Source organism: Trachinotus anak, unplaced genomic scaffold, assembly GCF_046630095.1.
Source record: "Trachinotus anak isolate AG129_WGS33_773 ecotype Australia unplaced genomic scaffold, CSIRO_AGI_Tana_v1 ptg000005l, whole genome shotgun sequence".
Classification (NCBI taxonomy): Eukaryota; Metazoa; Chordata; class Actinopteri; order Carangiformes; family Carangidae; genus Trachinotus; species Trachinotus anak.
Genome location: NW_027273856.1, coordinates 9,546,335 through 9,559,958, shown reverse-complemented (window position 1 = coordinate 9,559,958; position 13,624 = coordinate 9,546,335). Strand labels below are relative to the sequence as shown.

Sequence of the window (13,624 nt, the reverse complement as noted above, 5' to 3'; positions counted from 1 at the left end):
TTTAGGGATTCATGTTTTCAAAGCAAATTATGAAACCTAGATGTCGCCTTCTCAAGTTTCCAACTTGATCGCCGTAATGAATGCAAGTAACATGAGCATGATTTTTCTTTTTATCTACAGTTGTAAGATAGAAAGAATCTACTCCTCGATTGAATAAACTTCCAAAAATCTTTCCTATTATATTTCACATTATATTTCAACACAAGCTGTTCAAAAGAGAGCAAATGATACCAGTCAAACAGATCTTCCAACAGCATTATTCCTGCTCTTACTACAGCTTTAATAACAGAATGAAACTGAAGAAAAAGATTTGACAGTCAAACAAAGCATTGCTCCATTCACAGACTCCCCTTTTCCTTCGTGCCTTTGAGGAGCTGAATGTAGGTTTAATGGTTTCCCCAGTTTCCCCCCTTTCCACCTCCAAGTGACCCACCACTGATCCAATAGCCTTTCAGCAGTCCAAACATCAGGCTGCAGTTTAAAAAGAGGCTCTGAGTCGATAAGTAATTTCCTCTGTTACTGCCAGACTAACCCTCATCACACACCCCCCTGAGGCTGTGATCCCACTGGACTCCCAGGGTCCCTACAAATGCACCCTGTGGGATCCCAAACAGACTGAATGCTTGTCCTAGAATCATCTGACTGCGCTTGAGTTTTCATTGCCCTGAGGTATTCCATAGCTAGCAGGAAGCATCTGTCCAACAGCAGAGCAGAGTATGTGTTCCTGCTGTTTTTGGATCAGTTGACATGTTCCTGCACCTGCCCGCTTTCAGCTGGCCTTATGTCAGACAACACTTAGCCATAGTGTTGGTACAACTACTGGATTTAAAATAGTAGAAAAGTGGGCACTTTATTGTGTTTACTGAAGGTGCTCTGTGGTTTGGGTTTTTTTATTTTCACTGGAAAAGTGGAAAACCAAGGCTTTATAGGAAGACTTTATGTTTTTATATGAATATATATACATTCAAGTTAGGCAATTATGCACCTCACAATTTATGTCCACCATTCAGTGCTCATTCAGGAATTAGAGGGTCTGTTATGTTGTGAGGTGGAATGTAAGGGTATTAAGGCCTGGGTGATGGAAGGGCATGTAGCATGTATAACCGTAACCCTAACCCTCACAATAACCACAACCTTCTTCTCATCATAACCACACCTTAACCACGGTTTATTTGCCATAACCAGAATCTCGGACCAGCCTTAACGCTGCTTTAGTTGCCGTGCACAGCTGATGTAGAAAGAAATAATGTAATGGTAAAAAACACAGTCCCTGAACACTGCTCAGTACCAACATTCTTGTTGGGTAATGGTGTTGGTTTTTGAAATAGGCTGGGCAATGTCATGATTTTCACTTTCCTCAGTGTGGGCTATCAAGGGCCAGTTTGCATTTACTTGAGATAAGACATAAAGTAGACTGTGTAATACATTGTTCACAGTTAGGTCCTTTAGTCAGACATCAGTATGAAACTTACACCTGACTTGACAAACACACTGGTTGGTCATTGCCTCTGACTTTTAAGATGTAAAAATACTGGCAATATGCCTGCCTATTGTATAACACCTAGGTGTTGTTGAGTGGAGTTGTTGTGATCATGTCACCATCCAAACACTGGTCATAGTTAGCTGACTGATCTGACATACAGTTTGAGCGCAGATAATTCTCTGTGGATGTTTCATAGACTTTAATCTCATTAAGCTGTGCTCTGGATTTTTGGGATGCAGTAGCTGACTTTTTAATGTTAATGCTAAGTGTTGGAACTTGAGTTGGACTTCTTCAGAGATTCAGATAGTTCTGGTGTTCTGGAGTGTACTGAAGCTTTGAAGCAGGAATTGAAAATTGGATCTTTACCTTTCTATCTTTCTCGCTACCTAGCTACATCAGTTACAAGAAACTGACAGAGGGGCCACAAAAATAATGATGATCTGTGGAAAATAATACCTTATTGAAAAGCTTGTTAAGAAAATGTAGGTTGCCTGTGGAACAAGACGGGAAAACATAGATTAAAACCCTCCCCGGTGTCTGTTAAACACAGTTCTTCATCTCATAACAAGCTTCAAACAGTCTGTTTGAAGTAGCACCTGTCACTGTTCTCCCATAAAACACCAGACAGCTATTTTTCAGCTGTGACTATCAGACAGCCCAGATGTATGAGCTGCTGTCTTTTGTCCCAAAGGACAACAACAGAGAAAAAGTCTGAAGAAGAATATTCTCTCCATGAGGTTGGAGAACTTTTTTTCATCACCCTCATATAGATCATCTTGAAGTATCATAAATGTACTGCATGATGATTACTCACAGTTTAATATGGAGCATAAGAAGGTGTCCCTTTTAAACACACAACCTCCTAAAACCGTAAATGCCCTGTTTATCTTTGTACACCCCCTCCACCATGCCCTCCATTCACCTTCAGGAAGCTCTTCATCATGCATCATGCCCCATCCAGCCACGGTAAAGCTAAAAGGTCAGGAGTCCATCCCAAAAAATAACTGCTTATAGCTAGTTTGAAATATTATTAGCAGTGAGACAGTAAATGTCCCGTTGGTACCAAAAAGCATTAACCTCTGACTTGTCAGACCAGTACTAGTACTTCATCACTGTAGTAGAGTCATTTAGGTCTCATGGGTGTTGACTGGTGTGGCTCTAAGTTTTGACTGATTTCATGGTCTTTTTTTGAATGTTGAGGTGCTTTCATGGTCAAACATCAGTCACTCTTTAACCACCAGTCTGTCATCACTCTGTACAAATGGGCATGTTTGTATTAAAAAACTACATTTTTCATCTTGATGGTGGGCCAACCCAACCTCTAATGTGCTTTCAACAACACTGATTATCTGATCACTGATCACTGAAGTATGATCTGAAATCTTGTACATGCTGCTATAGATGTAGCAGAGAAAGTTTGACTTGTTTTGACCCCTGCTTTGATGATTCTGTCACAAATGACACTAAATGTCTTTCTGGTTATTTCATATTTGTTGGGCCCTTCATATTCTCCAAGATGAGCTAGAGCTGTCACTTTCTATTTCAAATTCAAGCACAAGGAAAAATATTCTGTTTTGTACTCTAGCAAACGGCTTCCTGTAAGGAATATGATTAACTGCACTGTTATATTGCATGATCCTTTGCCCTCAGCAAACAGGATTGGGCTGCATGGGTTGATCTCAAATTCCCAATTTCTCTCAAAAATGTTTTTTGTTGGTCACATGATGGCAACTGAGCCACCAACTCCATTCAGATGCAGATGAAATCTCTGCAAAAAGCTAGTAGGTTTTCATTTTGTTTGCTCTCAGATTATTAGTCACAGACTAAGGAAGGATTTTTCACACTGAAAATCAATTTTCCTTTGGCCCAGTGATACCAGTTAGCAAAGATACATCTTAGCACCAAACCTGTGGGTGTCTTGCAAAAATGAAATGTATTTCCAGTAGACAGACATCACCTATGCATATCAATTTACATGCTAACAAATGCAAAATATGATTATCACACAGACACTATCTCCCATTTATAATAATTAGCAATAACTGACATTACACAGCCTTTCAGAGATGGCGCTTATTTCGAGGATGAAGTTCAAGCTCGACCATGGAAAGAAAGGGAGCGCTTTTCCAGGACTCTGTCTGCCTCAGTGGATGCAGTGAGCAAACACAAACTGCAGGTAATGACCATGATGATGTTGATGAATCCAGTGTAAAATATTACAAACAATATGTTAAACATAAAATAGAGATAAAACTGTAACAACTATGTAAATTTTTAGACTCATATTCTACTTGTCTGACATTCCTAAACTTTTCACTGCTACCCTGCTGAGTAACACCTCATCTGCATGTTTGTTTGCCAGCCTTTCAAAACTTTGCTTAAAATGTACTTGTCTGTCACACAAAGCTTGAGAGAAACACGTGCAACCACAGGAGCCTGAAATATCTTCAAGGGCACAAGTGATGACAGCACATCAGCTGATAACAAAAAGGTCTCCACACAACACAGAGCCACAAGCAAATGTTAGATTCCCACTCCATGTGACTTTTGTTTACCGGGCTGCTCATTATGACTGTTGCCAGCACGGGACTGTTTATGTTCTATCAGCTTTCACTGCCACTCATCATCCATGTCTGGAATGCTAATGGGGTTGGAGGAGACAAGATAATGACTAAACCTAAATAAAGAAACTCTCTCTGGTCAAACATTCCCCTACAGGAATGTAGAGCCATTTTCATATGATAATAATAATAATAATAATACAAAATGTGTGTGTGTGCAGATTAGAGATGGACAGCATGAACAAATAATGCTAAATAATGTATTTAAAATGTGGTTTCTAAAAGGAACATTTATGCTCGTTAACCAGTTATGAGCTAAATGTTGCACATTTGAACCGCTCTAATGAAGAAGAATGAACAATCCAGAATGTCCTCCTAATGAAAAAATTAGCATGAAGCTAACGCTCAACACAATGTGTGCTAAATAGTGAGGAAGAACACTGCACTTAATAGAAAGTTAAAGCTGCACAATTTTCTTTAGAACAAAGATGGATCAAATGACCATATGTAATGTGACACATGCTGCTCAAAGTGACAAACCCAGAGCTCACTGTTTTGGATTTACAGCAACTTTTGCTCTCATAATCCCCAATACGCAAGAGCACCAGGGAGCAATTATTAACCCACTGTCCGCTTTGTGCTCAGAAGCAAACAGCAGACAGACACAGTTAGAGAACAGCTGGTGGACATAGTGGAGCATTTAGCAGCTAAAGAGACAGATGTTTTTCTTATGAGTTGGTGGATCAAATCAGAACTGAAGAAGAGTGACTATTGTACATTAAGTTGTCACATTAAGGCAAAAGCGACCATGAATGAATGATAATGTTGCTGTGTGTCTGCTGGATGTGTACATGTATCATTATTATTGATAACACGATTACCCATACAGCTGTTCCTGGTCTCTCTCTCTCTCTCTCTCTCTCTCTTTTCTTCCCACTTCTAGTTTGATTTAGCTGTGACCTCTTCTACAAAAGCCTTTCCTCTTATAAAGTTAGTAACAGTTTGTTAGAGCATGAGTCTAAACACAACAAGGCTGTAAAGGCGGACTGGTGTGTAGATCAGTTTTCATGTTCGGCTTGATGACATTTACGTCCTTAATAACCTCAGTAGTCTCATTGAGGCACTTGTTAGGCAGCCAGCCATTATTGAGAGATGTAAAAGTAATTACAACTGGGGTATTTACTGATGTATTTTATGTCGTAGAATAAAACATGAAAATGTCCACAGACCTTATTTCAGTCATCTAACCAAAAACCCTTCACAAACCCTACAGACTTTGAGACCAGGGTACCTGAACTAATCTCCGGGCTGTAGGACTTGTTCCTGCAACACTCTATAATGTATTATTATATACATATATTGTAAAATTCCTTTTGAAGTCAGCCTAATAATAGTAGTTTGTATGTTTTCATACTGTGGTGTACTGAGGTTTGTAGAGAAATCTTTCAGCATGCAGGTACATTGTTGTGACAGTTATTGTGTTTTAGTTTGGGCTATACAAGGTTCTATTAAAATACACAGTATATTATTTGTTTTGTCTATATTGTACAGACTTAAGTGTGTGAGTGAGTACGTGTATGGTTGTGATGTGTCTCCTACCTGATTGCAGGTGCTTATGTCCACTCCCCCTTTCAGATATTCCAAAACCTTGTCGATGTTCCCTGCCCGCGCCGCTCGCAGGAAACTGGTGTTACTGTCCGACTAGAGGAGAGAGAGAGGAAAAACATTTTCAGAAATAATCCACATAACATCCAAACAGCATTTACATTTTGTCACTGGTAATAGTCATCACATAATTTAACCTCTGTGCCTGAAAGAGTCACATTTTAAAAGTGGAAGTTCATTGTTGAGAATATCTGCTCCAATAAAGTCTGTTCTTGAACACAACACCCACATGTGTTACCTGGAGGCCATCAAATAATTTATGATTAACTAGACTACAGTCATTGAGCTCCTGTTTTCAACAGAGAATTTTACTGTTTCTCTTGGTGATTTCACCTCTGTATGGTGTCCCACAAGGATCCATTCTAGGACCTCTTCTGTTTCATCTACATATGCCTTCACCACTATCATCAGCATGATACACAACTTCTTCTGACAGCATGACACCTTGAGATTCATTGTTCAAACTGAAATGTGAAAGATATCAAATTCTGGATGTCACAATATGTCAGTAAATCAGAGACAGAAATATCTGAACATTTCACTCTGTTTCTCAAAAACCTCCACTGGCTTCCAGAATTACCTCTAATTTGAGGTTAGAAACTATAGTGTTTTCTTTTCAGAATTAACTCATTGTAATTTAGCTTAGTAAGTTATTATTCTAACTAATTTTCTACTGTTTGTCACTTTCACTATGAGATGGTGAAACAGGCCTTCACTAGATCTTATGTCAAATGTAGTATGTTTTAATTCTGTATAAGGGAAAATTTGGTTTCTTAAAGGTCTGGCATTGAGAAAATCACAATAAGCCATTATCTGCAAAAATTGTGCATTTAAAATTATACATATAGCTTTTCTTAAGTGCACAAGAATGCGTATGTCCCTGGTTGAGGAAGGACATGTCTCCTGTCTGTTTTTGGATGCTGAGTGAGCTGCAGTTGGAAACAGACCAGGACTGTAAGGAAGCAGAATGATTCAGCATTTTCCTCTTGGTGCCTTCACTAAAGCTAAATCCTGGCTTACACACAGCTTGTTCAAAGCTCCCAGCTCTCTGCTGCTCCTGTGGAAAAACACTGTGTGATGCTTCTTTTTACTGCATTCAAACTGCGTTCCTCCTTCCAAAGAGAGGTCAGAGGTCACAAACAGAAATACTGCAGTACCACACTGGAAGTGATGGGGACTTATGGACGCTTCAGTAGATGTTGTGTTTGTTTTCCAGCAGAGGAATGGTCTCTCATTGTCTGTCAAGGTCATTTTCATTAGCAAGCTGTGAACGAGGAGGTTCAGAATGAAAAGTCTATCACCATGGACACTGGACCAGAATGTCAACCATAAAACTTCAATCTTCTGACCAAAGGGTTTATTTTCTCCAAAATATAAAGGAATTGGATTTATGAATATAAAGGCAGAACAAAACACTCCTGGAATGTTAAATCAGAACTGCCGTCCCTCGGGAAGGTGAAGGAGAATGAATGAGAAGGAGTGTAGCCACACAGTTGAAAACAAGAGCCACATATTGATTAGGAAAGGACAGGAAGTGAGGTAAAGGAAGTGAGGTGGAAAACTTTTCAGTAATAACAGGAATTACATATGAAGTTTGGTCGTTCTTTTCCTTCGTCAGAATCTGTCACCTGCAGTGTCAACCTGCCCTCATTTTCTCAGAGAACAGGATGCAGCACTGATAATGTATACAATGAGCACTGATACTGCAGCACTGATGTCTCCCTCAGACACACACAGCTCTGGTCTGGTGATTGTGGCTGACCTGCAGTCAGCTGTTGTCTGGCTGCTGCAGAGAGCTGCACTGCATCACTCGCACTCTCACTCACACTCAAAGCTGCTGGAGTTTTCTGCAGCACAGACACAATCACCTCAAAGGACAATGCTGGTTCTGATTGTTTTACAAAAATTTGAGAGCAAGTTGTCAAAAATGACCTTTATTGAAGATTAGAACTCAGAATAATAGCATTGCCAGCTTCACCTTGGGGGCATTCACTGATGAAGACATTTTCTGCTTTTTGCTTGTGTTATGATATCTTTTTGTTGACTTCTGAGTAAAACAGCACCCAAGAAGACTTTCCGAAATATCTGAGAGCAGCTTTAATGAAGTGATCACACTAAAGTGTCTGATCCCACGAACTGAAAGCTCCAAAGGTCAATAAGCACCAGCAGTATCTTAACACACAACATCACAATTTGATGCAGGTCAAGTGTCAGGAAACACCACTGTTGCATTTCCCGCTGCTGAGGCACATCAGCTCCTCCGGAAAGCTTAGTTTGATCACATTTGGTCCCCAGTGTCACACAGCTGGTCACCTGAATGACTTTTGGGATTTTGTGATCTTATAAGAATTATAAAGACAAACCTTTCACATGCGTTTGCCAGATGAACACCTTCTTTTTAGCATTTTTTTAATTATGTTTGCTCGACATGTAATATGAAAGGGAGCTTTTCAGATTATAATAATTTTCATAGTTGAACTTGGAAAAAAAAAAACTCTTTCCTGATTTAATCTGGGCTAGTTACAATGAAAAAGTAGCAGACATGTAGGACAAGAAGTAGTAACATATCTAACACTATTTTTCATTTAATTTTACATTTCATTATACACTTATATAATGATATTACATTATGATACATAGTTATTACTGTACGTTTAAATTATATGATATATCATGGTTCAATTGTATATATTTCTTTACATACACACATACGACAAAATTTCTTTCATGCAAATGGTATATATTATATTCAGCTTTTTTAAATATTTCATGTTTTTAAATTTCTTGAATTTCTTTTGCTTATTTCATCCAAATTGTTCCTGTCTTCCTACCTCTTAGCCTGACTCTGATTCTGTAAATGTGAATAAATGTGTATGTGAATTTCCCCACACAATAATCCATCTGGACTGAAATCATGGAAAAATCAAGCAGTCTCACTCAGAAACAGAAAATACTACAAAGCCCTGGAAAGACTTGTTCATGCAGCCTCATACATGTTCTTACAGAGTATGCATTGTTTTCTAGCAGCACTGCACAAAGCAGCCATTACTACAATCAAGCCTGTCTGATAATACCCTGACATTTCCCTCAGAGCTGCCGAGTCACATTATGCAAGACCTTGCCCTCATCATCTCTCAGCGCCCGGCAGGTTGCTATAGTGACAATTGGACCAACAGGACCCTCAGACAAGTGGGGCTTTTCAATGGAAAACACTGGAGAGAAAGGGAGAATTGTGGCTGCCAGCTTCCTACAGAAATTGTTTCATAACTCTTGGGTATAAGGAGCTTAGTCATTTTATCACTCATTTTGATGGGGAAATGTTTTGAATGTGCAGTGCAGATCAAGAGAAGTGCTCTGAGAGGCTTACAGTTACATGAAGGTCGTGTTTGGGTGAGTAGGCAAGAAATAGGAACAGAAATAAAAAATAAAAGCGAATAAAGGAACCTTAGTCAGGCATGGAGGTAGTTGCTGTTATAGTTAGTTCACCACTGTTGAAAAAGAACATTTCAGAATCGAGTAAGGATAAATGAAATTTAATTAAAATAAAAGTAACTGCAATATATGTATCTTTCATATATATTTGTATCACATGTGCCCCTTCTGTAACAATCTGTTCCTGCAAGACTTAATCAAATCTGCCATGCGTGACAATGCACAGTCCTGAAGCTGCTCTGCCAACACATTACATCAAACATTCATTTACAAAGTCACTGTCTTCGTCTGTGGAGTGCGAGGAGATGCATCAATAATGCAAAACAATCCCCTAATCCATCCCTAACACACACTGTGTGAGAGACCAGAGACCAGACTGGGAGCATCCTCGCCCCACAGAGATAAGCACTGGCCTCTCTGGAGGTAACCATGACAACATGGCTTTCTGTGTGTCAGCAGAGCTAGCAAAGTAATCACAGCAAACAGGCCAACAGTGTATCACTCACATGTAAGATACACTGGTGCTAATACATACATTTTGTTGAGTGGGCTACCTCTGTAACAGTGTTAGATCAGCTCCAACTACTGCTCACATCTTCATTAGCTTTGAGTCATATCACCATGGGCAACCATTCCTAGCACACATGCTTAAACAAAACAGAAGACTTCACTCAAGGTCCGCTTTCTAACTTCTTCCAGAACTTTCGAGATCATCTCAACAGCCCTAAATAAGCAACCATGCTAACAGCTATTTGACAAAATAATTTAAAGGTCAATGAAAGCCATTAGATGCAGTTGAAAACTAGTAAGTTGACTTTAAGTCAAGATTGTTTTGTGAAATTACTGCCTCTGAGGTCAAGAACTTTCTTGCTGAAATCCAATAGACCCTTCCCGACATTTTGACATATTAATAAAATGAATGATGATTGTTGACCGTATCCCTTTTTATTGCTACAGTACTAAGTCACTCAGTGAGCGAAGAGAAGGTTACATGTGTATCCCAGGTTCTCTAAGTCTCTCCACCCTACATATTCCATGTACATGGAAACTGACACCCACTGGGGCAGGTAACGTGGATACTCTTTGAGACACATCACTTTTAATTAACTGCTCTAGATGGATCTTTCTATTATTTCATATTTTTTATGTATTTTATGAGTGTGAATCATATATTTTGACTGTAGGAGACATAGTAAATATTGTTTACTTTGTGTATGTTCAATCAACATTTAAATGAATAAAGGTTTTTTGTTATCTAAACATATCTTTTTTTTTACCACTTTGGAATCAAAACAGGGAATTGGTAAGAAACGGGACTGATAAAACTCAAACGATACCCAAACCTACTGTAGATCAGCTGGAAGAGCTGTCCGACCTCAGTCAGTGGCGACCTATTACAACTGGCTTGGTAATCCCGAGAGCCTTTTCCAGCATCCCGAACAAAAACACTAGGCTTGACTTTACATCATCGCCAGCGGGGTTTCAGTGATTCCACTGGCTCAGGTTTAAGGACTCATCAAGGAGTCCGACAAAAGTCAACCTCCAAGTGGGGGACCCCTTGTCTCGCTTGTTGTTCAGCCTGCTACCTGATCCACTCCACTTCATCCATCTACATGTTGAGAAGCTGCAGTCCAGATTTGATGTGGAAAGTCAGTGCATAGCTTCCCTTGCCTTTGCCAATGACTTGGTGCTACTCTACATTTCTTAGGGCAACATTCACAAGAATCTGAGAACACTAGAGTTCTCAGATAGAGTTCTGCTTAGTTATGGACAAGAAATCTTTATATAGAGTGATACCCAATATAAAAGGTGCTTTGAATTAAACTGCAAAACGACCCCTATTTATGTTGAGGCTCAAAATGTATTTAGCAGTTACAATTCTGCCCCAATATTTGTGTAATCTGGTATTTCATCCTTCTCTGATTGATAAAGCATTCTCTTTGTGGTCCAACTCATCAAGACTTTTGGCGACCTATACATTAATAACACCTTTGCATCCTTTCAGTAGCTCTCTGATAAGGTCATTTTACCTAGACATCATTTCTTTAGGTATTTACAAATCCATAGTTTTATTCATAGATTTAGCTTTCACATTCTCAATCTCCTGCAGCTCTCACCTACTGACTCTCTCTTAACCCCATTACCTCCACAATGGGTTTGATCTCACGTTTATATGATGTTATTCACACCTTCCGTCCAGTCTCTGTAGATAATATTAAGAGTCAGTGGGAGGAAGATCTGGCAGAGGAGATTTCAGAGGAACTGTGGGTTGTCATTCTGTGACAGATTCACTGATCATCTATTTTTGTTAAACATGGTCTGACCCAATGCAATATCCTTCATTGTACCACACTTGACCAAAGTCAGGTCTAAGATTTATAATGATGTTGACCCAGCATGTGATAGATGACACCGTCTCACATTCATATATTTTGATCATGTCCTTCCTCACATACCTATTGGTTAGAAATTTTCATCTCAATTTCTGATTGTATAAGGACTCAAATTGAACCAGCGGCAATCACATCATTGTTTGAGGCTCTACTGTTCTGCTGCTTCCAAAATACAAGGCAGACTTTGTAGCATTTCTGACCTTATTAGCCTGACATCTGATTTTACAGAGGTGGAAATTACCCCCATGTATTTGTAATGCACTTTATAGACATGTCCTGTTACTTTTGATGTTATATTTGACACAGGAGGGCCACTTGTAAGATAGATAAAATACTTTATTAATCCCTTGGGGAAATTCAAATTGTCCAGTGGCTCACTAATGTACTCAGTTAAGATTTAAGTCTGTGTCATGATCCACCACCTAATAATTAATAATAATGCAATAATACAGCCAAATAGTTTGAGATACTCCACGTACAGGTTTGCAATTCATGGATATAAAGAAACAAGTTCCAGTATCTTCAAAACAGCATCAGTGCAGGTCAACAACTGTCATGAAAATGTCACTCCATTCAAGAAACCTTGTCCCGCTGATATATATTTTTATACCATGCTCCAGGAAAAACAAGACATGAAGACTCAGCTTCAGACTAAAGGAGTGATATGAATTCCCAGTAGCAGCACAGCGGCAACATCCTGCTAAAGTCATTACACTGCTTTTCAAATTAGCCACAAGTGTCCACATGCTGCTGTCCAGGGATACTTTAGGAACAAAGATGTCACACTGGCCTTTAAAGGGAGAGGAAAGGGGGCAACACCCTGCCCCATCACACACACATTCGCACACCAATACACACGCACTTTGAAAAAGTTCACACCATAAACACCTGGGTAATTTGTCTATACGTGCAAACACATATTACAAGATTCAAATCAGTACTGATTCTTAGACTATAACAGTAAGTCCAATATATTGTACACAATACAAAAATGTCTTCATTTATACAAAGGTAGTTAATGTGAACAGATGGCATGCCAGCCTATCAGCAACAGCTACAGAGAGTCCTGTCATCAAGTTTGTGACCAAAATAAAAATAACTCAAGACCTGACACTGACTTCCAAGTCTTTGCTTAAAAAAGTTACTCATCTGTAAAAATCTCCTAAAATACCCCAAACAGAGCACCTTAGGAGTCCCATTTACCTGAAACTGTACCCTCTGTGCCGCACATGACAATCTAAGCTCTTACCAACATCAGTGGAGGCTGCACAGGAAAATGCTCCACACAGTAATAGTCCAGTGAAGGATTCTGGTCCAGGTTAGAGAGGCTCCCGACTGTCCTCAGGCCCTTGTCTGAGCCGCACACCTTACACATGGCCGCGTTGCCCATGATGCAAGGTATTGAAGTCTATCCCATCAGAACATGAAGGAATCTAAATGAGCATTTAATGAGTCTGATAATCCACTCCCTGTCCCTCTTTCTCCTACCCTCCCCCTAAAAACCTCAAAGGCTACTATCCAGGGGGGGTGACACCCTGAGTCCAGGCCAAACCTCACTTGTCTTTGGGCTAAGCAGACTTCCTGTCCCTGTTGCACCACTTGACTGGACTTGTGTACTGTTACTACTCAGAGCACAGTGCTAGCTCTCCCACACTGCTAATTCCAACTCTCTGATCATAGACTAACATCTCCCCCCCTCCCCACCACCTCCCATCCTGGCTATTTTTACACCCACCAGCCTAGCTATGCATGTGGAGAGAGAGGATAGAGCGGGTGGTCGGCTCAGGGCAGCAGGCCAAAACAGAAAGGGGGAGGGGCATCACACTAAGCATGGACTGATGGGAGGCCAATATGGGCCAATATTTTGTGCTCCTATGAAGTACGTGTGCTGCAAAAGATCCACTGAAACCAAAGACTGAAATAGACACCCTCCACTGAGGTGCAGAAAGTCATTTTGGCAAGATGATTTTAAATCATTTCCAATGCAAATCAACCTGTTTCAAGTATTTGATTTTGATCATTTCCAGCTCATTCTGGGTTTATCTCTCAGTGTCAAAGACAACCGGTTTTGTATTGATATATTATTTAAC

General features: G+C 39.8%; 1 protein-coding gene across 1 annotated transcript in view; it reads right to left on the bottom strand.

The window, feature by feature from the left end:
- Positions 1–13,624, bottom strand: part of ank2b (ankyrin 2b, neuronal) — a 204,049-nt gene that overhangs the window by 75,464 nt on the left and 114,961 nt on the right. Inside the window, exon 3 of the mRNA XM_071478279.1 lies at positions 5,644–5,745. Within this exon, the coding sequence (XP_071334380.1) occupies positions 5,644–5,745 (102 nt within the window). The remainder of the gene's footprint in view (positions 1–5,643; positions 5,746–13,624) is intronic.